Source organism: Cryptotermes secundus, unplaced genomic scaffold (assembly GCF_002891405.2).
Source record: "Cryptotermes secundus unplaced genomic scaffold, Csec_1.0 scaffold244, whole genome shotgun sequence".
NCBI classification, from domain to species: Eukaryota; Metazoa; Arthropoda; class Insecta; order Blattodea; family Kalotermitidae; genus Cryptotermes; species Cryptotermes secundus.
Genome location: NW_019737983.1, coordinates 182,231 through 210,048, shown reverse-complemented (window position 1 = coordinate 210,048; position 27,818 = coordinate 182,231). Strand labels below are relative to the sequence as shown.

At 39.0% G+C, this 27,818-nt stretch overlaps 2 protein-coding genes across 2 annotated transcripts; one reads left to right on the top strand and one right to left on the bottom strand.

The window, feature by feature from the left end:
• Positions 1–1,374: 1,374 nt before the first annotated feature.
• LOC111870585 (zinc finger Ran-binding domain-containing protein 2) lies at positions 1,375–11,085 on the bottom strand. Its single transcript, XM_023862983.2, has 8 exons — positions 10,770–11,085; positions 9,233–9,285; positions 7,728–7,833; positions 7,460–7,619; positions 3,884–3,997; positions 3,096–3,292; positions 2,304–2,375; positions 1,375–1,597 (listed from the first exon to the last, which is right to left on the bottom strand). Exons 1-8 carry the CDS (start codon positions 10,835–10,837, stop codon positions 1,582–1,584), a joined length of 786 nt encoding a protein of 261 aa, XP_023718751.1. The 5' UTR covers positions 10,838–11,085; the 3' UTR covers positions 1,375–1,581.
• Positions 11,086–11,191: 106 nt separating this feature from the next.
• LOC111870581 (rab11 family-interacting protein 1) lies at positions 11,192–27,818 on the top strand. Its single transcript, XM_023862982.2, has 12 exons — positions 11,192–11,685; positions 12,523–12,561; positions 13,829–13,934; positions 15,778–15,915; positions 17,285–17,448; positions 17,932–18,000; positions 19,599–19,741; positions 22,499–22,715; positions 23,938–24,213; positions 25,076–25,212; positions 26,781–26,947; positions 27,147–27,818. The coding sequence occupies exons 1-12, from the start codon at positions 11,655–11,657 to the stop codon at positions 27,151–27,153; spliced, it is 1,494 nt and encodes a 497-aa protein (XP_023718750.1). The 5' UTR covers positions 11,192–11,654; the 3' UTR covers positions 27,154–27,818.

The following is a 27,818-nucleotide window of genomic DNA, read 5'->3' as shown; positions in this document are numbered from 1 at the left end:
AAGTGGTCCTATACCAGTTCGTTTCATTACTTACCCCCGTAAGTCAGGAAGAACATTTTTAAAATCCGAACCTCAAGACAGAAATTATTAAGTCACAGTGAAATCCCTATTTAATGAATCTTGAATTAGATGACTTGTCTTACACCAAATGGCAGTTACGCAACAACTGTCTATCTTCTTGCAAGGCTTACTGTACACAATTGTGATTAACTAATTTCCTTACATAAATAGTTAAAGAAACTGCTTATTAAAAAAATACATATCAAATTAATTTCCAACATAATCAATAACATGAAATAAACAAAAATGTCTTGCAACTATTATTCCCAGCAGAAAGAAAATGTGAATGCAGATCACATTAAATCATTATATAAGTTGAGGAAGACTTAAAATTTCTTGAACTAATGTGCTTTATTTACAAAATTCTAATTTATTAAATACTGGTAGTAATACAGCATTTATATTGTTCCCCAGCTAAGCCTGGAAAAAATATTCACTAAATAAGGGATTTCACTAAAGGCAGGAACACTACATTGGGATTTCAAATACCAAAGCCAAATCCGAACCTTAAGACACCATTCAGAGCAACTGAAAATGTTACTGTCTATACAGAGCTTTAACTATACGAGATTTCAACTTTTCAAAGCAGTACCCAGATTACAGTCTCCTGGAATGTGTTCCACATAGTTAGGTAAATAGATACGGGTGTTTGGGGAGGAACCTGCATTTACCACACTATATTTAATCCCAGCCTATAATCTTAATACCTTGAATTGTTACTTTCAAACGACTCACACAACAAGTAATATTTTAGTTAGGTCCATAAGCTACCTTCCTGCTCTTAAAGTCATACAATCAATTTTGTGTGTCACTGAAATGAAGTACAGTAAACCGTCGCTAATCCAGAATAACTGGGAGGAGAGGTCATCCAGATTAAGCAATAACCCGGATTAGAGAAGCAAAAAACCTTAAAACATAAATAAATGGAAAATTTAATGACATAAGTAGTGCTGATGAGACTAAATAAAAAAAATCACTGTAGAGCCCTTATTTGAATAGCATAAAAAGAAAATACATCTCTTCATCTCTAGAAGACTCAGAAGTTGTATTGTTTTTTAATGTAATAATGCAGGTTGGAAGAAACTACCAAGTTTTGTCTGAACAGCCAAGTGACTCATCTGCCTTCCTAAATGCCATGTGTCTTTTAAAGTGTGTGCTCAACTGTGAACAGCATTGCCCATTTTTCATATTTTGATCTGGATTAACTGTAACCAGATTAGCGAGGGTACACTGTATAATTATTTTGATTTAACCAGTATCAATATATTTTATATTTTAAACATGTAAAAATTCAAAATGATGAAGCTCATAAACCATGAGAGATCCTGTGTATGTGATACAGAAAACTGTTCCTCAACAACTGAACTTTTAGCTACAGATAGATTTAGACCCTCTCCATGTCATGATAATGACACACCAGATGACAGAAGGTACCCACACAGCCCTCAGACAATGAATTTGACATAACTGAAAATCTTGCATTTCATCTGCAGTTGTTGCTGTAATAAGAGCCAGCAATCTTCAGTGTTGATCCTTCCTGCAACATACAAAATATCCCATTCACATGACTCATATCTGCATGAAAGCGAACAGACTTATTTCTACCAAAAAGGTAAAAGTAAGTAGTGTAAAAAAGTAAAGTTATCCCTGTAACTGGCCATGAAGGCCCATAGGGGTGTGAGACGTTGAGGGTCCGACATTATCTAGACAATCAGCTCAAAGATGGCGGTAAGGTTGTCAGCCTTACGCACCAGCCGCGCTTTACTCCCCAGGAAAATTATTTATTTAATTCCTGGTACTCATTTGTGTTAGAGGCTGAGTGAACCCCAGGGCCATAGTGCAGCCGGAAGGATTAGGTCAACTGAAAAGAATTCAATGACCTCATCGGTATTTGAACCTGCGACCTTCCAACTTGTAGCGTAAGTGCCTTAACCACTATCCTTTTAGTATCCTGCCTTTAAACACTAAACTTAATTTACTGATGTTGATAAAATAAAACATGTAATTTAGAAGGGCAGACATAGCTTCACATCAAAATGCTTCCTGTTAACACATCAGTACAAATCCTGAACTACTCTCTTCTACTCGTAGGTTTTACCGATCCCAGGTATATGGAAGAGTAGTCAGCCATAATTCACACTGCACAGACCCCAACATGTCTGTGCTGTACCGAATGGGAAATGCTTCTGTATACAATCAACAAGGATATCGACCTTGTGAATACCCATTACCGCCCGGTTTACCTGGACCTGTAATTCTGGTGCCTGTTTGAGTTTGCTGTTGGAGAGCTCGAACGGGACTTGCTACTTGATGACCTACAACCAAAGAAAGAACTCTGTATTATGACTGTGGAGCTGATCAAAATAACAGCAGAATCAAAATCAGTGATCTGATGCTGACTCTTAGGTTACACTGAACACGACTATTATTTCTAACACTATCATCTCGAGTTTTATCAAAACACGACATTCCAAAAACTGGATGTTTCTGTTAAGCATAAAGGATAGAAGGTTCTTAGTCAGTTGGGCCCCTTAGAAACCAACTCAATCCTGACTAGCTCTTTCTATTAGGCCCAAGACATTAGCATCATACATACAGCCACATGATCATCTGTGATCAGCCATATTTACTAGCAGCACTGAAGAATGGATTTAATTTGAACAACCCTTACAGTATCAACTGGCAAGATTACTGAAAATAACTGGGGAAAAAAAGAGTTCTATCCTCTGGAATACAATCCTTTGTAGTTCACTGAAACTCAACTGACTATGTGGCATATCTCAGAGCACAGAACTATTCATAATTACAGCTGTGAGAACCTAAAATCCTGGAACTAAAAGAATACTGAAGCAAGAAGTCATGGCCTTTCAGACACTATCCGCACAGAGAGTGAGGAAAACGATGAAAAATGTTGGTAAGCATGCCTCTGGGCCGAGATACAAACCCAGAACTTTCAGAATACCAAGCAGGAGTATTAACCATGTGCCTGTGATCCACATTGACTTGATGTGGATATACAATTAAAACATGCTTACCTAGAATCTGAATGGTTGTTTCTCGAACGTCTGTGAGAGGGTGAACGGGACCGGGATCGAGACTTTGACTGTTGCCTCATTTCATTTCTTCCTTTGCGGTCTTTCTCTTTACTTTCATTATTTGTTTCCTTGCTTGTGTTATCATCATCATCATCTCCCCAGCCACTGAGGTCATACTTTGAAAGGTCACCATCATCCTGTTAACAGACAGACAGCCTATTATGTGTCATAAGAGACTGACATACATTGTTGGCCATTAAAAAGTTACTGGAGTCTATTTTCAACTTAATAAAAAAAAAAAGTAAAGGTATTCCTGTAACAGGCAGTGGAGGCCCATAGTGTTGTGAAATGTTGAGGGTCCCACATATTCTAGACAACCAGCTCACAGATGGTGGCAAGGTTGCCAGCCCTACGTGCCAGCCGCCCTTTACCCCCCAAAACATTTAAAGAATATTCCTGGTACTCATTTCTGTTAGGGGCTGAGTCAACCCCAGGGCCATAGTGCGGATGGAAGGATTAGGTCAATTGAAAAAATCAAATGACCTCATCAGGACTTGAACCTGCGACCTTCCGGCTTGTAGCACAGTGCCTCAACCAACTATGCTACCGCGTGCCCCATTTTCAACTTAGATGGAACCAAAATCACCATACCAGAAATCTCGCTGAACGTACAGAGAGTAGGTTTGCCTACTCAAGGTACTTTAGACAAGTTCTGTTAATACAATAGTATCCACCACTTGCTGACACAATGTTTTATCATAACTTCCTAGTAAGTCTTCTCCACTTACATCATCGTCGTCATCATCTTCCTCTTCCTCATCCTCGTTGTCATCCACATTTGTTTTGCCTGAAGACTTTTTCTCTTCAGTGGAATCCTTCTTCTTTTTCTTTCTTCGTCCAAACTATAATGACATGTTGTAATTTAAGAACCGCAAAACACTGAACTTTCATATAAAATGTCACAATTATTCAGGCAGACAAAACAGGGAGATATTTTAGGTACTAAATGTGATTAGGGAAACTAATGTCTTCCAGAATATGCTACGTGGTCTGGTATATATTTACCAACATTTTTAAAGAACCTAACTTCATCTTCAGGGTAGAAGAGTAAGCCAAGCACAGATGAAAGTGATACAGGTGTTGGGAGACAGTGGACAAGGACCTTCTGCAAACCAGCAGGAACAGAACAGTGTAAAGAATATTTCACCCTAAAAATGGTTGTTTTCTAAGGGACCTGTTATCCCCACCATCCGACTTCTTTCTATGGCCTCAATATAGAACCACTAACTAAACAGTATAAGTTCCTTCTTGAAAAGTTGACTGTTAATTAGTCAACATTGGTTGAGGTACTATGCTACAACCTGGAAGGTCATGGGTTCTTCAATGACCTAATCCTTCTAGCTGCATTGTGGCCCTGGGCTCGACTACGCCTCTAACAGAAATGAGTACCAGGAATCTTCCTGGGGGGGCAAAGGGAGCTCGGTGCGTAAGGCTGACACCTCACCACCATCTGTGAGTTAACTGTCTATAAAAACATGGAAGCCTCAATGTCTCAGAACCCTATGGGCCTTCACAGCCTGTTAAAGGGATAACTTTACTTCTTTTCTTTTATCTGTTACTGTTATGGACCTCACTCACCTAAGCCTAACACTAGACTGTACCCGGAGACATGACTTATTTATTTGTAGGATTGGAGGTTCTCACAGCAGTGACTATGAAGAGTACAGTCTTCTGGGTTGTAACACCATGTAGTTCAGAGAAAGTCTGATGTTTGTTCCCTGAAGATGGAGGCAGTATCTTCCTCTGAAATGTTTGGCTACACTACAAGGCACTACAATCCAGAAGGCCAAAGCCCTTTATTTATTTGTAGTTTATTTTGTGATGGTGTCAGTAGTTCAGACTGTACAGTGTTGAACATCTGCCCAGAGGGATTGAGGAAAATCATGAGAAACCCGTCAGGTTAGTGAAATGCCGTGGCTGAGATTCAAATCAGGCACCTATGAAATGTATGCCAGCAGTATTACTTATTGAGCCATCTTACTTGTTCTGGGGCAGACAAATCTAGACCATACTGTGAGAACCTGTACTTCTCAAATGTATCTTAATGTTATCCTCCCATGTACAACCAGATCTCCCAAGACATCTCTTCCATTGAAGCTTAGGGTCTGTGTGCATATCTCATTTCTGTACATGAGCTACATTCAGTGGCGTGCGGTACTATTTTTGGTAAGGGAAGCAGTGGTATCTAATAAACGAACTGATAGCAATCAACTCACCTAAATTTACGTCACTTATTGAGTCAATAAGGTCGTTTTGAATTCTGTTCAATAAACCTGTAAATACTGTACTGTTCTAAAGGTGAACATTGAGTTTATGATCATATTTCCTCAACAAGTGAACTAATTCCACATAATTACCTCGGTCGATAGAATCCACGCTTTCATCATGGCCAAGGAGGCCAAGTTGCCACTTTCCTAGATGGCAGATATATCAATCAAGCGTTTCACTATTTCTCTATTTTCTTTCACATTTTCATTCTGCTGTAGTATCGTCAGGCTCTTTTGATTGTCAAGTTGACAGTCAATTCGAGATTTCCCAAACATAACAAGTTGCATTGTTGAAATAATGTGAGTCTGAGAGTTCTCATGTCATTTCAATGCTTTATGAAGATTGTTGATATCACCAAACCCAGTCTTGTTCCATACATTTTTTTCATTGAGAAACAATAGGCATGGCCAACAAAACAATGTTCCTATATTACAGCAACCAGACAGCCACTCTGTTTTAGAATACTGTTCCAAATTAAATTTCTTCACACATAATTTGGTTTGTGCTTTAAGTTCTGGCAACTGCACACTGGTCGCCCTCTTTCTATAATTATTTTCAGAAAAGCCCCTGCTATTAAACTCCCGTTTTAAAATGCTTTCGATTATACAGTTGCAGTCACGTTGTCTGCCAGCATTCATTTTAGCTGTGCATGCGTTTGTAGTCTAATCACACCCCTGCCCCTCGTACCACAATATTAAACTTGCTTCCCTTAAACGCAGATTGCTTCTTTCTGATGTGTCAAAATACAATCACAAATACAATCTTACGAATATATAAATATGCACTTAACAATATTTTAATAAAACTTAATGTTACCTATAACACCCAACAAGACCGAAATCACACATAAACAATTAATTTTCACGTAACTATTAAAAGAACACATTCCTTCACTGGTCTAGCCCAGCAAACCGAAATTTGCTTCCATCAGTCACTTCGGATGGAACGAATTCGTATGGAGATTAATGAAGGAAACTTGGTCCGTCCCACCAAGCAGGGAAAGGGAGGAGGAGGAGGTGGCATGTGGCCGTGAGCATGAACACACGCTAAATGACAATATTCAAATTGAATTATTTATATATGACTTCTTTCTTTTCGTTTCTTAACTACGGAAACAATGCTTCCCTTGCTTCCATGCATGGCATGCCACTGGCTAAGTGTCCTACTGATTTCATCTTCCACGATTTAATCATCCTAATGCAGCGAAACTCTCCATTTAAGGTTTCTTTGAACAGCAGTGGATCTGGATATTAAACTGAGAAGGATCTTTAATGGAGGAAATTTCACACTTTGATTACTGACTTGAGGTTGCTGAAACTGAATATGAAATTAGAGAAAACCTTAAACCAAGGGGCATTAAATGGGGATTCCACTGCATTAGGCAAAGATTACAAAGCATTAAGCTCCTCATTATGTAATTCTCTACATCACTTTGCTACTATATCTGTCTTAGTCTCAACCATTTTCCTCAGCACTCAGCTCTGAACACCATAAGCCTGTGTAAGTTTTGAGGTTTTCACGGCGATGACAATGAAGAAAGTCGTCTTCTGGGTTTAGGCACCGTGTATTCTTCGTTTTGGCCGACGTTTCGGAGGAACGTAGCGCCTCCATCTTCAGAGCAGTTGAATGGCTTTGAAGGCTCTCCGCATTCAAAGCCATTCAACTGCTCTGAAGATGGAGGCGCTACGTTCCTCCGAAACGTCGGCCAAAATGAAGAATACACGGTGCCTAAACCCAGAAGACGACTTTCTCCATAAGCCTGTGTTTATGATCCCAATTCATATAAAATGCTTAACCCTTTGAAGCCTAATATTTATCTGAACAACATTTTAAAAATCAGTTCCTACCTCAAAGAAAATACATTACACAGGCCAACCAGTTAATGATGTCTATTTTGAAAGGCACAAGAAACACATAAATACACTGAGTGGGCAAAATGTAGTTCTTACTGTTAAATAAGTTGGGCTTTATAGAGTGAGGGAAGAATGAGATGGGTGAAGGATGTTCCGAGATGATGTGTTCGTCAATGCACATACCTCGTCATATTCATCATCAGAATCCTGGCGCTCGATGTATTCCACCACACCACGATCATTGTACCCACCACCATAACCTGTCCTCTCTTCTACTTCTCCATATTTTGGGGCATTACACATATTGCAAGACTGGCGACGTGCCCAGTTCACATTCCCACACCTGCAACAATCACTACATTTAATGACAAAATTCTCATACTTTCAAAATCCAAGATATCTCAGTTCGTGTAGAATATGTGAACTATGTTTACTGGAACTACAAACTCACTTGTTACATTGCCAGTCATCTGCACTAAACAACCCACGGCTCTTTTCTGCTGCTGCTTTACCAATTTCCTGCCCCAGTTTCTTCTTTTTTGGGGAATCACCTTTTTCTGTAAGATACAAAATACAAGAATCATGAACAAGCAGTCAGGGAGTCAAACCACCTGTTAACCCATCCCTCCAGTACTCTCTTCAAGGTCTTCTCCAGTTCTCTGATGCAAGCAATTCGTATATTTTCAAGTTTTCTACAGAAATCCAACTGTCTGCATTCTATTCAACAAACTGAACCAAACAATCTTGTATTATACGGTTTCTGCTTTTAATTCCTTAAAATGTTGGTCTATGCTGATGATGTGAATCTACCAGGTGATAATATAGATACCATAAAGAAAAACATAAAACAAAAAAAAACCTTGATTTTAGTCTGCAAGCGAACTATACCAACCAAGCGACCACCGCTTGTTGGCGAAGTTTAGTGCCAACTTCTGCGGATAGAGTGTGTCACATGGTAAGCGCAACGAATCCCCATGGCCGTTAAATTCGGTTTTCTAGACTGGAGCAGCTATTTCCCTGAAATAGCTCTTCAATTATCATCACAAGGCTGAGTGGACCCCGTTCCAGATCCATTACTTCTCAGAAAAAAATTTGGTAGCACCAGGAATCGAACCTGGACCTCTGGAGCTGTAGCCAAGAACGCTGACCACTAGACCACAGAGGCAGTCATAAAGAAAAACATACAAGATAAATGATATAAACTCCATCCCAAGTGCAAACTATATATTATGTGTCCTTGATCTTGCTCCTTTACACTACATGTTTCGGCCTCAGACGGCCATCGTCAGGTGTATAACACTCACGTTGCTGTCACACTGCACCCAGCCCAAAATTTAACATTTAAAAACACTTTCCTTGTTATTATCAACATCTACTTCGTTGATATCTGTCTGGTTTGTAGATTATTTTACACACGTTAATTTTGAGCACACGTAGTAAAGAACAGCAGCGGCACGCACACAGGAAGACTACACAGGATAACACCTATACAGTGTGGAAACAAGAACTAGCCGCTGCAGCACTTTAGACATAGGGCGAGTAACCCTAACAATTTTAAATTTTAAAATTTAGAGAAAAATTTTAAAGGATTTTAAAATTAGAACTAAAGATTTTATAGTGCTACTACAGGAAAGTCAAAAATAACGTGTAACACCTTTGGTGTAACACATAACACATAACACCTTTGTCAGGACAGCTAGTGTCTGGGTCAAGATTCAAACTTGGCACCTCCTGAATATAAGTCTAGAGCGTTCTGCACTACACTAACCTGCTCAGTGGCAGCATGCTAAAAAGGAATAAAGTACATGTAATAATAATGCAAAGTTGTTTCTGAGTGAACGTCTCAAGGAGGTCAAGCGTATTTCTATTTGAGATTTTGACATAATATAATGCCAAAGAGTTAATCTGCTCTGTAACGAAAAATCCCTCAAGAACAAAATGTGGTGTTCAGCTCACCTTTGTCACACCTATTACAGGTGTCCCTACGCGCAAAGTTAACATTTCCGCACCTGAAACATGCCACGGAATGTAAGAGCAATAACATACCCTTTATGTACAGTCACACAGTTTGATTTATTAAAATTATGGCCTCCTGAGATGTGATGCCATTAATAGAATGCAACAGTGTTTCGGAGGAATCCATGGCCTCCACTGCCTGGTTAGAAAGAAGATGGAAGTAGCACATTATTTTTAAATGCTGGTAATGATGTATTATGCTGCATGGCATCACATTCCAGAAGAATGGTAACTGTAACAGTCACCACTGTGAAAACCTGACCTCACAAAACTTGACTTACAGTTACATTATTTAATTTATTTCTGAAACCTAACTGAAGTATGTGTTTTGATGTAACTAACTATGACAAAAATTTAAACCTAAGTGGCATACATCACATATGATAATGCCCTCCTTTGCAGCCAGTGATAAGAAAACTGGCAAGTTATCACTTCTTGGCTGCAGTACATACGCCAATAAATCTCTTAGAAATGTTGGAACGGCCGTCGATATTGTAAATTCTCATTTCCTTGTCATGTTTGGAATGCTTAAACCTGCGTTCACCTCCTCCAATAATGTCTGTAACTCAACTAATGGGCGTGGAAGTTAAAGGAGTTGGTAATTTTGGTCATGGTAGGAAGGGGAAAAGGCATGAATAAGCATACTCACTGCTGAAAGGACAGTAAGAATGTGCTGCAGCAGGAAACACAAAAGCTACATTTTTATATACACTAAGACGTGTAAATTAAATTTTCCTCTATCCCTAGTTGTTTTATAATACACTATCCACCGTACTGACTGAACTAATATAAGCTATAATATATATATATCTGTCAAAACATCTTTGTTTATCAAACAGTATGTACTTTCCAAATTGTTTTCCAGTTCTAAAACTACTACATGCCTCTAGCATGGCTACCTAGGAAATGCTTTTAACAGTGATAAATATAATTAGAGACTACAGGTTTCAAGCATCTGTCAAGCTCTAACAGACTTCTGAATTGCAAATTACTTTTCAAGTACTGCTTTTCATAAAATCTAGGTGAAACGTTATTCCTCTATTCTTTATTACTCTAGTGTCTTTTCCACCGATTCCTGATAGCATTTTACTTTTTTTTTCTGAGGCCAATTTCAGTCACCATATTCTATTGTCTGGAAAGTAAGGTTAAAGCCATATCCTTTCTCTTATGTTCCAGTATTTGCCTGCCGTTGATTTTTTCTTTTTTGTCCCTGTAAATCACGTTATTTCGGAGTCCACTAGTCTATTAAAATACCGGAATTCCTTCATAATATAACAGCGATATGTATACCTAAAAATGAATAAATGTGTGGTTTTAAATACAAGTACAATTTGGTGCTAAAATGGTCAATTAAACATGTAACAAACCAAAGTAAGTTAGAAACAATACCGCATAAAAACGTAATTGCAACAAAACTGTGGCTTCTATTCTTATTTATACAATACATCTACAGTTAAAACCGCAATGAGTTCCATACTGTGGATCGCTACAAATCCAGTCGCCTTCACTTATTCGAAAGCGACTACTGCCTGATGCTGGCTCCATAGCAGCCGATATTTATCCCTAAAGTCGCTAATTTTTTAAAAAGAACACATGTCTATGAACTTCTTCGGGAATCTAATAAACACGACACCAAAAACACCGATATTTATAAAGTGAACTCCTTCCCAGCTTTCTTCAATTTTTTTTTTTTTTCCCACGGATTGCGCACCTAAACAACACTGAAATTTTAACCGATCGTAACGTATTTTTCTGCCGTCCCCATCAATTGGTCGAGAAGTGGCCTTCGGATGGAACCATTCAACCAGTATTAGCGAAAATAACTGTGACATCAAAAATCCAAAGATTATATTACCAATTTATTAATTTTTATTTCTGCTTTTTGTTAAATTTACAGTACTTTCATTGATAGAATTAACGGTTATTTCTGATTTTTGTATTGGAGAGTAGAAATACGATGCTGCATATAGAATATTGGTGGGAAAGCCAGAAGGAGAGACACGACTTTTCTTTATTGGTTATTCCGGAATGGACTCGATTTCATACTATACCACATATGATCCGTGTTCCCTGTTTTGTGTGTGAATAAGAGACCGTTAGGTGGGCAGAGGCGATGGAGGAGATAGCTTCGTGTTCGTGCGTGAATTGAGAGATGTACGTCATACAGGAAGTTAATGTGAATGTGAAATGAATGTGGGAGTGGGAGAAATATTTGAGGTCGTCCGATGGTGTATGAGGTCAATGTCAAAATCGCCGTGGCAGAATTTATCTGAAGTGAACCTCAACAGTTAGCTACCGAAAGACGGAACTTTTTGTATCCGTTAGGTGTTTGGAGCCAAAAAAAAAATTGTTCGTTGAGAGTATGTGGAGCCCAACACACGTTCAAGTGACAGGTATGATTAAAAAGTAAATAAAGTCGTCCTTTACATTTTTTGTTTTGCGTGATGAAAATAATAATGCTCACTTGTGGTGTGTTTATTTATATTATCAGTTTATTTTCGCAATTGAATGAGGTGTAGACGTACGTTATAATTTTTTAATTTCGCCAAATTGCCTTGTAATTTCTTTTTGACGTAAGGAAATACAGAAGATATACCGCTATTGTATATTGTCAACTACAAATATCATGATATTGCACCATTTCGGTTGTGGTAGCAACTAGGCAGGTTGGGAAATATTAAAATCTAATGTATAGCTGGTGGACCTTTCCAGTGAGCTATCAGTCTCCCTGCAGTATCTATTAAGAACAATATGTGATCAGCAGTTGATCTGTTATGCATCAGAAATTGTGCAAATAATTTCACTTGTGGAGTTAACTTTGCTTCAGGAAAATGTTGGTCTTGATTCTTTGTAAAGATATCTGTCACAGTACCTGATAAGAGATGAGTGAATGGTTTGGTTTGGCCATGGTAGTCTGAAGATGGAGGCAGCAGCTTCCTGTGAAACTTTGGTACCTATCCACTAAACCACATGGTGCAGGCACAATAGATCACTGTGGTCGCGGTGCAAGGGCCAAGAAGGCCCACCCCTTATACATTCAAACCACATGATGTTTCATCCCACAAGGCTGTAATCATCATTCTTCATTGTGTTTATTTCAACCTGTCACATGACATTCTCATTTGAAAGTTGTTATTACCATGAAGACCATCTACACTCTTGTTATGGTAATAAATTATAACTAATACCACAGATGTGAATTAAATTAAAATCACTCATATTTATTTCAGTTCAGAGAGCAAGGGGCTTGTTGACGAAAGGAAAACATGGTGAGTGACATTTATATTGAATATCGGAATGCTTTTCAAGTGTTGGTGGTCAGTGCTTGAATTAGATATTTTCTTGGCATCATTTTTGTTTTTTCAGTCTCTTCTTCCATTTTCACAAGCTTTCCTTTTCAGTTTCTTGCCAGCATTTTCCTCTCTTCTTGATGTCTCCAGCACCTAGCTACACTTTCCTAATCTTTGTTGTCCCATACTCCTCTTTTCTTTAAACTTCTATTCTAATGCCTTCCTTTGTATCCTTGCTCTGTACATACATTTATATCGCCAGATTAGAGGTAAAGATAAATTTGATTTGTTTCATTCTGGTCCGTCACACTAACAATTACAAATACAAACCACTCCGTCTAATGTGACCTATAAGTTTTTACTACATGAAAACTTATCTCCCTTACATGTTTCGGTCCTTACGGACCATCTTCAGAGGGAAACGTCATTACAAACAGGAAACTACCATCACAGAAGTTGTTTTGATTTAAAGTACATACACTTATATGCTACAATGCACAGTATGCATAAGGAAGAACATTTCACAATCACAGCAGCTTCCTGGTATTGTAAAGTTTTTAAAAATTTCTAGATGTTATTTAAAAAAACCTGTATTGTCAATAATTAAAATTTATAAACCATGTAGGTTCGTGTCCGTCGTCCTATCGTCCTTCTTGTATGGGGCAGATTTTGTGCCGCCTGTCTATCTTGATGAGGAGGTTCTTGATATCATCCAGGGTTTGCTCGTGTCTTGCTGTGTTGTTTTCACTGTGATGGTAGTTTCCTGTTTGTAATGATGTTTCCCTCTGAAGATGGTCCGAAAGGACCGAAACATGTAAGGGAGATAAGTTTTCATGTAGTAAAAACTTATAGGTCACATTAGACGGAGTAGTTTGTATTTGTAGAGGTAAAGAAGTTATCCTTGTTTCCTAGCCCCACTTAGTGAGAGTCTGCAAATTTGTTCAATTTGTTCAGTTTATTTATGTTCCGTAAATCCAGATACAGGTAGACAGCATATGATATGGAACAAGTCAAATACAATATAAATACAGTGACATCTGTACAATAACAGTCTAATTGAAAAATTAATAAGATTACAAATTACATAAATATAAGTTAATTGTACTTATGCATCACAATTTGACCCTGTTAACAGAAACAATGTTGAAGAATACTGATGATGTTAAGGAACTTTAAAGAGAATATGAAAGAACCAATTAGGAATTGTTGGGTCATCACTATATCACAAGCAGAATGCGTGTTGCAGGAACCAATGATGCATTTGTGACGATTGCACTTGGCAAGGAGAAGTATCAGACATCAGTGAAGGAAAAGGCTGCTCAAGATGTGGAATGGCACGAAGAGTGTGAACTGTAAGTGGTATTTGTATTGTTTCTAGGCCAACCAATGATTTAAGTAACTTCATGAAGCAGAATCCTTCATGAGAAGCTCATTACCATTATGTGATTATCTGTGGTAGAGAAAATTATTGTAAAAAGGTAAAGTTGGGCCCGTTCTTAACTAATTAAATACTACGTCATGAAGACATTAGGAGAGTGGATATATAGATCCATGTTTTCTTGAACTCGGCACTAGTTGTAGTTGAGTGGTCACCTTCACGCCCTGGCTGCTTTACCCCCAGGGAAAGAACTCCCAGTATGCATTGGATAGGAGGCTGGAAAATTATTGTACAAAGTGATAAATATGTATGTCCTAAATTATTTTTCCATGCTTTACTGCATTCAGTACAATACAACAAAGTAATGTCAGCTCTTGGGGTTTAGTTGTGTCAGGTTGAAGTTGTTCCAATGTTCTGGTGTACCGTACATTGCAGTCATCTTCTTCCGAGTGAATGAGAGAGAGGTGATGAAACCCAATATGAAAGTAAATGTGAGGTTGTGGAGCCTGGTGCTGTCCAACGGGAAGGGGCCAGGTGATCAATAAGTGCATTTGGAGGAAGAAATGTGGGACCAGATTGTACATCTGATTATCAATTCAAACCATGTGTCTAATCAGTTACACGTGACAGTATTAACATATCTGATTTTAACCGCCCTCTTCTTTGTCTTCTTCCTCCCATTTACTTCTTGTCTGTAGTTGAGTGCCACATGATCTTAGACCCACATCGAAGTTATTGGGAGTGATGTGTGGATGGGATAAGGTTTAGGGTGCAAGCATGATGATTCCATGCAGGGCTTAACAGGCCTTGCTCTGATGAGAGAGGGTTCACTGAAGAAGTCACTGGACCACACTCTACTAGTGAAACAAACTTTATTTTTAGCAGCCCAAGACTCTCCTGTAATCCAAGTCCAAGTCACATTGCGACCGATAGTCAGTCAGTCAGTAAGTCTTGGTGTCGAGCTCTATCTGGGGCTGAAGACCAAATATTTATTACTGTTTGGCATTTACGGTCTTGTTTTTGTGGGGCGCCCTCTCTGACGAGAGGACGGATCTGCCTTTTGTATATGCTGCTACCCCTTTCCAGTGCAGTTTTTCTCGGGTCTGAGTCCCTTGGGACTTGAGACCATATTTTACTGTCTCAGATTTGAGACTTCCTCTCTCCTTTAATGGCAACTGGTCCTCATTATATAGCCTTGGGATGGACCACTCAGAAGTCACTGCTTCCAACAGTTACTACATTGTTTTGTTACACAGCCATTACCTAGCAATGGCTGTTTCTCATCATTTGTTTCATGGTCGTTGCCCAGCAAGAGGTGTACATGCTGCAGTATTTATTTTATTTATAATTTATCTTATGGTGTTAGTAGCTCAGAGTATATAGCAGTAATGGTAAGATTATTAATGAATGGTGATTTGGTAAGAATGAGAAAGAATGCGTTTATGTCCAATTTCAAGAAAGTATACTGCTGTTCACATGTAGTGACTGAAGATAATCATGGAAAACCTCAGTCAGGTAGAAGAACCAGTACATGCTTTTATGTTTCATATCTCACAACAAGACAACAATCTTAATAATCGTTGCCATGAGAACTTCAGGTCCCACAGTAAAGTTGTACAAGGTTTTCAGAAATGTAACATAAATATTATTTTGCTGGTACGGTAAGAAATGTTCATGTTATATATGTTGATGTTACTGTCTTACACAAATTCACTTGCAAATGAGTAAATAAATTCCTTCCTCATATGCATTGACTTTTATATGTTAAGGGATTATATTTCTTACAAATCCATTTCCATTTTGTTTTGTGATTGTAGACAGATCCCAAAACAAGGGAACATGGCAGAGATCGTACTCACAGTTCTTCACCGCAACTTTATTGGTGTAGATGAATTTCTTGGTGTCATCAACATCCCCTTGGCTGATTTTGATGTATACGAGCGACCTAGAAACAGGTAAGCGACACATTTCTGTACTAAGATAGTATTTATTTCATAGGGGCTCCACTGTGCATAATCAACATCCCCTTGGCTGATTTTGATGTATACGAGCGACCTAGAAACAGGTAAGCGACACATTTCTGTACTAAGATAGTATTTATTTCATAGGGGCTCCACTGTGCATATTCACAATCTAATTGTAACATCCAGTATTGAAAAAAAAAATACAGATATCAAGAAGCTCTACTAGTTGAGCATTTTTCATGAAAATGCCGATAATTGAAAGAGACATAATTGGCAGAGTTGCATACTGGAAGATTTAGTACTAATTGAAACCTGCTTGTGCAACACTGTCATCACCAGGACCTGGATTTTTGTGACCTGAAAATATTTAAAAAATAACCGAAAAAATCCAGAAAAATGACCTAAAATATGACCCAAAAATATAATATGCAGGGCTCGGATTTTGATGACCTGAAAATATTTAAAAAATGACCTAAAGGAGAAAGAGAAAGAACACTTTGCTTCCATATTATTCACATTTCAGAAAACATATGAAGAAAAAATCCCTAAAATGGCCAAAAATGACAGGAAATACCCATAAAAGTCCAAAAAATTACCCCCAAAATGAAAAAATGACCTTAAACCTAAAAAGGTAAAAAAATGACAAAAAATTACCTATGAAATTTACATTTCTGTAACCAGCAGCTCATATCCAAGATTTATATATTTAAGAGCATCACATAGGCTACAAAGAAAAAAAAAGATGACATGTCATCAAAATCCGGACCCTTGTCATCACACTGTTTTACCATAATCTCATGCTTCATCATTTCAATATAGAGAGACAAACAAGATTTGTTCAGTGATTGTAGGAAGGTGCATTTTGTCAATTCATCCTTTGAACTTAAAAGTTAATATGTGTGGTAGCACTGTTTGAAAATACGGTAAACCCTCACTAATCGAGTTACAGTTAATCTGGATGTTGGATAATCCAGATCAGAATGTGAAAAATGAAAAATGCTGTTCACAGTTAAATGCATATTTTAAAAGACAGCTGGCATTTAGGAAGGCAGATGAGTCACTCAGACTGAGCACAGATTGACTGTGCAGAGAGAGATGAATCATACATTTGTTTGTCTTGTGTGTTGTTCAGTATTGCTTCTGACTCTTGAGTCAGCTGGATGTTATTGCTTATATCACTTTATTTGTAGACGTCACTAATCTGGATTATCACTTAATCCAGAAGACCTCTCCCCCAAATTAATCTAGATTAGCGGTGGTATACTGTATTTGGAATTATATCAACTTTGTCCATTGAAGTGTCTGCCTTAGTGTATACTCCATGTTTCTCTGTCCCGACCTTTTCAGTGTGTAATTTCAGGTGGTATGACTTGAAAAGTAAACCTGGGAAGGAGAAAAGCAAACCAAGGGGGGAACTGGAGGTGCGGGTTGCATTCTTGGTGAAAGCTGGAAGCTTGACAGATCTGAGCAAGAAACCACATCGGTCTTCCATGGGACATCTGTCACACATGGCTCAGTCAGTGGGTGAGTATGAGGCTGTAATGTGGAATCACCAAGCAGGTTGGTGTAGTGGTAGTACTGTAGACTCGTAATGGGGCAGTGGGGGGGATCATTTTTGCTGTTCTCCTCAGCTTGTCTGTGCATAACTCAGGATGTCTCAATTAGGCCACAACCACTTCCTTCCAAAGCCTTTCCAATTTATTATTAACCAGTCACCCTGCTGTTTAAGTTACTCAACATGTTGGCATAGCAGTAATGCTCCAGACTTGTATTTGGGAGGTGCCTGGTTCATATCCTGGCCAGGACACCAGTTATTCTGGCTTAGGTGGATTGTGGTTTTCCTACACCCTTCCATGCAAATTCCAGGACCTTGCTTATGTCACAGTTGCTTCCTTCTAAAGCCTTTGCAGTTTATCATTCGTACTCATCCCATATTGTCATGACTAAACCACAAAGAGGCTTTTGGTGTGAGGTGTTCAGCTCTGAAACTGTTATGTTGTGTTTCAGGTGGCAGTTTGCTCAGTATAGGCAGCCTGGAAAAACGGAAAAGCTTAAAGAAACTAGCCAAAAATCTGGGTGAGTTTTTAACTAGAAACAGTGTGAAATGAGATTTCATGATGGTGAATATTATGATTACTGTCTTCTTGAATGTCTAACTAACTCCATGGAGCTGAGCCCCTCTTGAGAAGATGCCAGATACCCAAGAATTTCCCAACATATCATGGAACCCGAAGGTTCATTACCATGTTCGCAAAAGCCCTCCATTTGTCCCTATCCTGAGATAGATCAGTCCAGTCCATACCACCCCATCCTATCTCTCTTAAGATCCATTTTAATATTATCCACCCACCTTCATCTTGGTCTCCATAGTGGTCTCTTTCCTTCTGGATTTTCCACCAATATCCTATATGTTTTCCGCTTTTCCCTCATGTGCTACATACTCTGCCCATGTTATACTCCTTAACTTGATCATTCTAATTATACTTGTCAAAGAGTACAAGCTATGAAGCTCCTTATTTATGCTGTTTTCTCCAACATTCTGTCATGTCATGTCATGTAATTTGGTAGATAGTTACCAGAGTTTTTGGAGAACCTGCTACCTTTAACTTCAGGATATCTATCTGCATGGTCTCATGTCCCAGAATGCAAAATTCTTAAAATATAAGATGTTACACAAGTATTATATTAGTAAGTTAAGCAATTAAGATTATTGTAAAAGACTTAAGTCTGCAGAAAATTACAGCAAAACCCATCTTGCTGTTCGGATCTGAAATGTGGATTCTAAAATATAAGTATGAGAAGAGATTGAAGACCCAGCAGATGAAATTCCTCAGGCCGATTGCTGAATGAATATGCTCTAAGAGATCATGTGCTCAGTGAATCAGAGTGCAACTTGGTATCATACCATATGGCAACCAAAGAAACTTTAAAAATTAATCACGATAGTGCTTCCAACCTTTCAAGTTCGTTTGTAAAACCAAGACCTGAGATCTAACATCACAATTTGTTTCCAGCAAAAAGTCTACAAGGCTAGACTTTTTGTTTTATTTTTAAAAATAATGCCTAAAAGCTTTCTAAGGTTAGGCTTTTGGTTTTATGTCTACAAATAAACTCCTGTGGTTGGTAGTCCTAACACAGTGGACAACATGATGTGAAGTTATAAAGTTACTTGGGTCTTTCATTAATGTGTGAATACTGGGTACCGAGATGTATAGAAGGCAATGGGGAGCCCATGTATACAAGATGTAGGGCAGTGGCCTGCCTAAGAGAGCAGTGTAGTACGGTGTATAGTACAGTACAGCACCTTAAATCCACAATACAGTATAGACCTTGGGTTATCAAGTTGTTATCTAGCATTAACGATGACAGATTCTGTATCTATGTACGTAGATCTCTGGAAGACATTAAATATAAATATGAAAAGAGGAATTCTTGAGAGAACTGAAACTAGGTAGTTATATCAGCAGTGAAACTTGTAACATGTGCCAGTGGTCAAAACCTTGACAGTACAAAGGAAGAAGAAGAAAAGGCAGTGAAATATTAAAATGTTCGAAGCTGTAATGCTGTCTCAGATGACTCGGTGAATGGAAAAGAGATAATTTTGTTGTAACTGTATTGAAAACTGTTAGATGTCATGGTTTTTGTGTATCATCGTTACTCTCATCTGATTGCAGTGAGGAAAGGAAAGAAAAATAACAAGGAAGTGACAATGGATTGCAACAATGATTTTCGAAGTTCCCGCCAGATGTCATCCCAGGTCGCAGGTGATGCAGACCCTGGAGTTATTAGTGAGGGAGAGAGTGAAGATGATTTTACTGTGAGTAGAATTCTTGGGTTATCAGAGAACATAGAGAAACTTAACTTTTGTCAGTAACCAACACCGTTTATCAGCTTTCTTCTGAGTACCATGGACTTTTCATAGTTCAGGAATTTCTCATCAATGATTTCATATTAGATGACATTTGAGACCGTAAGTATCAAAAGTAAAATTAAGCTCTTTTGAGATTATAACTGTAAATAACAATTTCTGATGGTGAGGGACATTAATATGGAATTACTTTCAAATGCTGCTTCTGAGACCCAGTGTTCTCCCCAGCATCCAGATCAGCTCCGGGGTCTACCCAATGGGTACTGGGGACTCGTCTCATCCATGAAGCAGCTGGGGCGTGAAACTGACCACTCACCTCCATCTAATGCTGAGGTTGAGATTGCATGGAGCTGTACTTCTCTTCTGTTATAGACAGAAATATGATTCAAATGATTTGTCAGTCTTGAACTTTATGAATATTCAGGTAATAGCTTTTGCTTTGTGTAGTAGCAAGCAAATTACCTAATGTGTCAGGATCATAATGGTTGACAATCCTAGCATGAATCAACTTGCCAACAGAGTCTGTATTTCTCTGCCTCTTTCTGCTCATGTTACATCTTTCTTTATTTCTGTACACAGTATCCCCATCTGATATCATAAGCGATAAGTAGTACACTTTAGTACACTGTGAAAATGTGGCTTGTGTTATAGAGAGTGATCATGGTGAAAGAAATTGGTGTAGTGGAGAAAATTTTTGTTCTTGTGATGATTCTCACAGTATTCCCAAATTCTCATTCTGATACTGTGTCAAACTCATGAAGTAATTCCCGCACATGTCTGTTGCACAGGGATAGTTTTGCCTTATCTCTCCAGTGACTCTAATTTGGGTTCATGTGACTATCACACTGGTAAGGAAATTGTGATGAAGTATACTCATTTCTTCTTGTATATAGAATTTCCATTTACCTGCTCGTAAGGCAGTACAACTCAGCAGTAATGCTTTTTTGAATATGACTGGTGTTGAATTAGGTTGGAGACTGTCTTTCATGACAGTGGCTTTTGGCACATTTGTAACAAAATGCTTGCAGAAGTGAGGATACTAACTTCACTATGTCTGTATGTTTGCCGACATTAACAACTCCAGAATCAGTGAATGCATTTGCATGAAATTTAGTATTGTATAGTTTGACAAATTTATTGACCTGTTTGAATTCTGGCTAAAATTGATATACAAAATCAGGCAATTAACATAACTTACATGCATTTCTGCGCACATCTCAAGTGTAGGTCATAATTACTTTTGAAATATTTATTGGAGCTAGAAATGTTTCAAACAAACATTGTATGGAAGAACAGTATATGTTTTATGCCCAGTATGCTTTCTTCCCCAATTTTTATGATTTTTGAGGTAATTAAAATGGAGCAGATATATCAGAAATGTTATGCTGTGTGTACGTTGTTTAACTGTTGGTCCCCTTTCTTTCCTGTATAAGGGAAGATGTGCTTATGGTACCATCATTTTTTATTGCTAGTGGGGTGGGACTAAGTCCCTTGTACTGCAGCCACTTCTGGCCTATTGTACCAGCCCCAGATGATAGGTGAGGGTGATTGTGGAGCAGTTGGTGGAATGAAGATTGGCAGGGGAAACTGAAGTACTCGAAGAAAACCTGCCCCAGTGCCACTTTGTCAACCACAAATCCCACTTGACCAGACCCGGGATCGAACGCGGGCCGCCGCAGTGGGAAGCCAGCGACTGACCACTTGAGCTATGGCGCAGCCCTTTACAGTACCGTCATATCTAGTGTGTGTCAGCCATCCCTAAAAACTCAAGGATTGGCTGAAAGACTTTTGTGAAACTTAATATGAACTTTATGCCTCTGAAAATTATGCATTAGTAAAGGTAAAAGAGAAGGAAGGTAGAACTATCCCTGTAACAGCACATGGAGGCCCATAAGGTTGTGAGATGGCAAGGCTCCCATATTTTCTAGACAGTCGGCTCACAGATGGTGCTGAGGTTGTCAGCCTTAGGCACTAGCTGCCCTTTACCCTCAGGAAGACTCCTGGTACTCTTTTCAGTTAGAGGTTAAGTCAACCCCAGGGCCATAATGTGGCTGGAGGAATTAGGTCAATTGAAAAATGCAATGACCCCATCTGGAATTGAACTTGTGACCTTCCAGCTTGTAGCATAGTGCCTAGACCAACTATTACTGTGTGACCCCAATTATGCATTGGTAAACTATATCACTATTAACTTTACTTATTGCTAACTTCACGAGATATGTTGAGGAATTTTTCAAGAAAGACTAGTGTAACACCCATGGATAATTCAGTGGGAAGTTTCTGCATTTGTTATGTAAGCTTTTGTACTATAAACTTCCCTTAATTTCTCCCATATTCCTTTCTTTTCCTGTGTGTTATTGAATGATGTCTTGAGGCCAGCATTTAATGCCACCATCTATGAATGACACGCCTAAGTAATGAATCTTAAACCAACTTCTTTATATAGTATACTATGCTTTACATATCCAGATCAGAATATTAGCAGTATTTACAAAATAGGCATGGTACACTGAACCGAAAGACTGCTTGCTTATTGATGACCTATGTACGTGCATCATGTTAACACTTAACGATTCATTCCTATCATAACCCATATTTACAATGTAAGATCTTATTGGTTTCAGAACTTTCCATATGTATAGAAGGATAAGCATTCTTCCTAGAGCTACTTGTTAAATTAATGTGTCATCTGTTGATTTCTTGCAGTTTGACGATCTTTCACACAAAAGCTCTGGAAGTTCAATCAACACAAATCAGACAAATACAGTCACCCCAGTTGTAGGATCACTTGAAAATCTAGCAGGTGGGGAGGTTCTACGTCGCACCTCCACAGCTCCTTTGCCATCTCCAGCACCTCTAAAGTCAACAATGAACAGAACTGTTGATGAATGGGAACAGAAACTGTATGGAAAGCAAGGAAAGGGTAAGATTATGTGCACGATATGCTATGGAGTGTCTCAGGGTTCATAGAGTCAGTTTGTTCTTGTACAATACTGTTCCACTGAAAACCAGAGTAATCTTTGCCTGGCCATTGCCAGCCCATTGCACTGTTTCACAGACCTGTGCATAGATTAAACAGTGCTGTGTCTCTTGCCTTGTGACCCCAGTTTAATACAAGTTAAATAGTCTGGTACAGTATAGAGAGATAAGGCACTGTGAATCTCTTGAAGTTGTAAGAAGAGGAGGGAGTCTGGAATATATGTCAGCAATGTGCACACTCACTTGTGGGTGTGACTAGCCTTCCCTTTACACTCAGTCTGTGCAACAGTATTGTTGTATGAGCAAGGTGGATAAGGGTACTTGCGTGTGCCTCTTTTTGAGAAACACCATGGTTTCCTCCCTCTTCGGTTCTGGAACCTGCTGAAGAATGTCACTGGCCAAGAACCTGCGAGAGACTTCTAGAATAACTGCAGCGACAACATCGAATGATGAAAGCCCAGTGTGGGTAGTCTGATTATGAACTTAGAAGCTGTGTTGAATGGAACCCGAAGGTTCATCACTGTGTTCACAAGACCCCTCCACTGGTCCCTATCCTGTGCCAGATCAATCAAATTCATACAATCCCATTCGATCTCTCTAAGATCTATTTTAATATTGTCCACCCACCTACGCCTTGCTCTTCCCAGTGGTTTCTTTCCTTCTGGCTTTCCCACCAATATCCTATATGCATTCCTCTTCTCCCTCATTCATGCTACATGCCCTGCCCACCTCATCCTCCTTGACTTGATCATTATAATTATACTTGGAGAAGAGCACAAGTTATGAAGCTCCTCATTATGTAGTTTTCTCCAACCTCCTGTCACTTCATCTCTCTTCAGTCCACCTATTCTCAACACCCTCAGTCTATGTTCCTCCCTTAATGTCAGAGACCAAGTTTCACACCCATACAGAACCACAGCCAAAATTATAGTTTTGCATATTCAAATTTTTATGTTTTTGGACAGCAGACGAGAAGACAAAAGGTTCTGGACTGAATGGTAGCAAGCATTACCTGAGTTCAATCTCCACATAATTTCCTCCTGAATCAGGTTTTGATTTGTTATTGTTGTTCCTAAATGTCTGAACTTTGCCACATTTTCAAAATATCTCTTTCCTATGTTTGGATACATCTTGCATAAAACCCAAAATTTGTGCTTGTTTTTTAGACAGTAACATAGACACATTGAAACGTCGTTCATGGGATAAATCATTGCTGAGCAGCCAACCAGAAGAGGAGGAACCAGAGGCTGTTCCTGTCCCTAAGGAGCCTAGTCCACCACGTGCAGTAACACCCAGCCCAGTCACACAAGTTTTGCCACCCACTCCACCAGTGCCATCACCCCAGAAACTTGAGTCTGGTGAACCAGAGAAGAAGGAAGATGAAAAAGAAAAAGTGAAAGAAAGCTCCAGATTGACAAGAAAATTCAAGCAGTTGTACAAAGGTGAGAGGTGTAAGATATTACTATTATCCTCCAGTGAAGAGAAACCAAGCAGGTTTGTGTAGTGGCAGTGCTGTTGACTTTTATTTGGAAGGTTTTCTGTTTGATTCTTCTCTGAGCCTGGCTATCCTGAAACAGGATTTTATGATTTTTATCAATCCCTCAAGGCACATGCAGAGTTTGATTAGGCCATGGCAGGTTCCTGCCATGTCTTTTCCAATTCATCCTATCATTAAAAAAGGTAAAATTGCCCCAGTGCTGATCTAATTAAGCACTATGCGATGAAAATGTACATGATAGTGGATGTATATATCCACATATTCATGCCCTTGAAACCAGTTAGAGGTGAGTGATCAGCTTCTCACCCCTGCTGCTTTACTCCTGGGGAAAGACCCTCAGTTTCCATTGGATAAGGGACTGGGTGGACTCCAGTACCAGTCTGAACAACATGGAATGAAAGAAAATTATGCCTCTACCAGGATTCAAACTCTGGTTCTTCAGCTGTCCAGCCTGAGGCTGCTTTATCCTGGCTCATTGCCGTTCTATGAAGTAGAGACATTGTTAATGGAGAGAAGAAGAGGACATTTCAAAGGCCTGCCCTAATGTACTGTGCAAATTGAAAACATGGGCATGCTTTTAAATGACTGTTTACCTTTGCTTGGTACCATGAAGCTAAATGTGTCTGTAAATGAACAGTAAAATGTCCAAGGCCAACCTCTTCTGCCGGCCATTTGTGTCATTTCTTGACCGGGGATAATGATTGACAGGTGTAATCTTTGTGTCTGTCCAAACCAGGAACTTCCAGAACCAGAGTCATTCAACCCTTGTGTAGCTGTGGCTCTAAAATGCTCCTTTTTTTCTGTAGAGAATAAGCTGCCAGAGACTCCACAGACAGAAGAGAGGATCATCATTGGGGGTGAAAATGAAGGGTCACCTACACAGTCACCACCCAGCAGACTTCCACCTGAAGTACTTCATAAATTTAAAGAAAAGTCAAGAGAGGTGAATTAAATCATTTACCATTTTCTCTGGTTTGTGCCTGACCTAGGAAACTAATACAGTCAACTCTCGATTATCCAGGATAATGGCAGGCATGGAAATCACGATTAATCAAAAACCTGGTTAAGACAAATTTTATTAAAAGTAGTACTGTAATACTGTACCTTCATAATACTAGAGGCCTACCTGTATTTAAATTTACTCAACCTCATTTTTATGTCATCTCATGGCCTATTTAATACTTTTTTTACATTACACTGAAGTGTGAATTAGTTATTTCAATCACAGTGTTCAACAGCATCCAACACTTTTTACGAATATTCACACTTAACACTTAANCAGCTCACACGAGTTTCTGTTGAATACTTAGCACAACATGCTTCCTTTTACTCCCTGACATTTTGCTAACGCACTTGAAGATCGATACAAAGAGACCAACTGGGGCGGTGTATCTGTCCTTGAAACTTTCCACAAATCCTTGCATTCTTTCACCCCTACCCTAGAACATTGTGTTAGCATAACGGGACCAAAAAATGCAGAGCTCGGTTCACACTAGTGCGAAAATAGTGTTACAACTCACCATGTGATACAAAAGTGAATGAATATTAAACAACATATAAGCCTCAAAAGAGCCCTGGTTAAGCCGCAAACCGGTTTATCCACCCCCGGATAATCGAGAGTTGACTGTACTTACTCTGCATGTAATTTAATACTTTATTATCCTTGCTATATTAGTATGTCCTGTGTTGGCTTTCCGTACTGCTGAAATATTTTCAGTGATTTTTCCATTTTCATTATCTGACAAACTACTCTGTTCAGTGAGAGAAAGTTCTCTAAGTAGCAAGTATGAAGATTTTCTTCTTCTGAGATGTGACGCTTTGTAGTCTCACAGATTGATACTGATATTTTGCAGGATTATACTGCCCCCACCATCAGGGTAGAAGAATTACCATATAAATAGAGGCAATATGTGTCTCTGAAACCTCAGTAACTCTTTTTGTTGGTTATTTAATAATGTCAGTATTTACACTAAATAGCATTGGATGGTAGAAATTAGAATGGATTTTGATAGAGGCAGTCTTGGGCTGATTCAGGTATTACTGTGGTATTTACCTGGAGGGACTGAGGAAGGCCAAAAGAAACTTGATTGTGGTCAGTGTCCTTGCCAAGATCCAAACCAATCACCTCCTGAGTACAAGCACAGATTTGTTATCTGTAGACCAGGCAGTCCTGCAACAGTCTACCAGACTACTCAGCATCACATTTCAGAAAACAGTGATCCCCCTGGTTGGCTTTTCTTCTGAAATGTCTGGGTCATATCCTCTGTGATTGTGAGACCATAGCTTATTTAAGATTTTGTTACCTGGGCCAGTGACTACTATGACGCACCCATAAATAGCCCTATATTTCATTCGAAGTGTAGGATTAATAAAGAGTTAATCAAAAGGGGAAGCACAATAGATCATTTAAGGTCATGGTACAAGGGCTGAATTATTATGGTCATCCCCTCATACATTCATTGATAAATATCTGGGTGACCATAAAGTGAGATGTAAGCATGATGTCCGCAGGATCTGATAGAGATGATCTGCAGTCTCCAAGCATCTGTAGATCATCAGTCCAAGAAACTGAAGGATTTAGAGGACTACTTGGATAACCTTTTGTTACGAGTTATGGAGACAACGCCTCGGATCCTGCAGAACCCATATGTCAGCTGTAAGACACAGGCTAATTTCAGGTAATATCCAGTAAGGGGACCTAGTGGTGTCTCCCTCAGTCTGACTCAGATCATCTATAACATTCATAAAACATGTGGTGGATTGAGTCTGACATAGGACTCCAAAGGGTTAAGAATGCATGGAGCATACATCTCCATGAAGTGGTGCTTAATTGAGCACAGGTACAGCTTTACATTGAAGCAATTTGTTGTGTTGCAGCCACTGATTGGGTCCTTGCTGCACTCCGTCCAGTTGAGAGGATGTGCCTTATTATGAAAATACTGCAGGTTTGATTTCTGTTGAAGCATGAGGAACTGTGCTAGGCATCGTACCTTAAGTGGAGCAAAGATGGAAGTAAATATGATGGTTTGGTGCAGAGTCTTGAAGAGAAGGAGATGCTAGTCAGTGATGAAGCTTCCACTTGTTCTCACTGTCTCTTCGCTTGCAGATTTTCTTATTTTTCCTTCTACCCTGAAGATGGAGGCGATATGTTCCTCCGAAACGTCGGTTAACACCACATCTACTCGGTGTCACATCCCAGAAGACTGCTTTCTTCAGGACCAATATTATTTACACTGTTCCCCCTACTCCCATTGGCTTCCAGAGCCCCTGGTTCCAGTCCTCCTTTTTCCTCCATCTCTATCAGTTGTTCCATGCTTGATTTCCTTCTTCCATGAAGATTCAAATAGCACAATCTTCCAGAATGTTGGTATCTTTCTAGTGGAGTACATGGTTTCATCCCAGAGGACAGTAATTTTCTTGTTCACTGCCATGAGAATCTTGAATCTTACTGTAATTGGATTCATTGCTCATCAGTAGAAATTAAAATAAAAAAAAAATGTTAAGTCAAAAGTTCCAACTAGTGTAGTGCCAAGGTCAAGAAAATGTGGA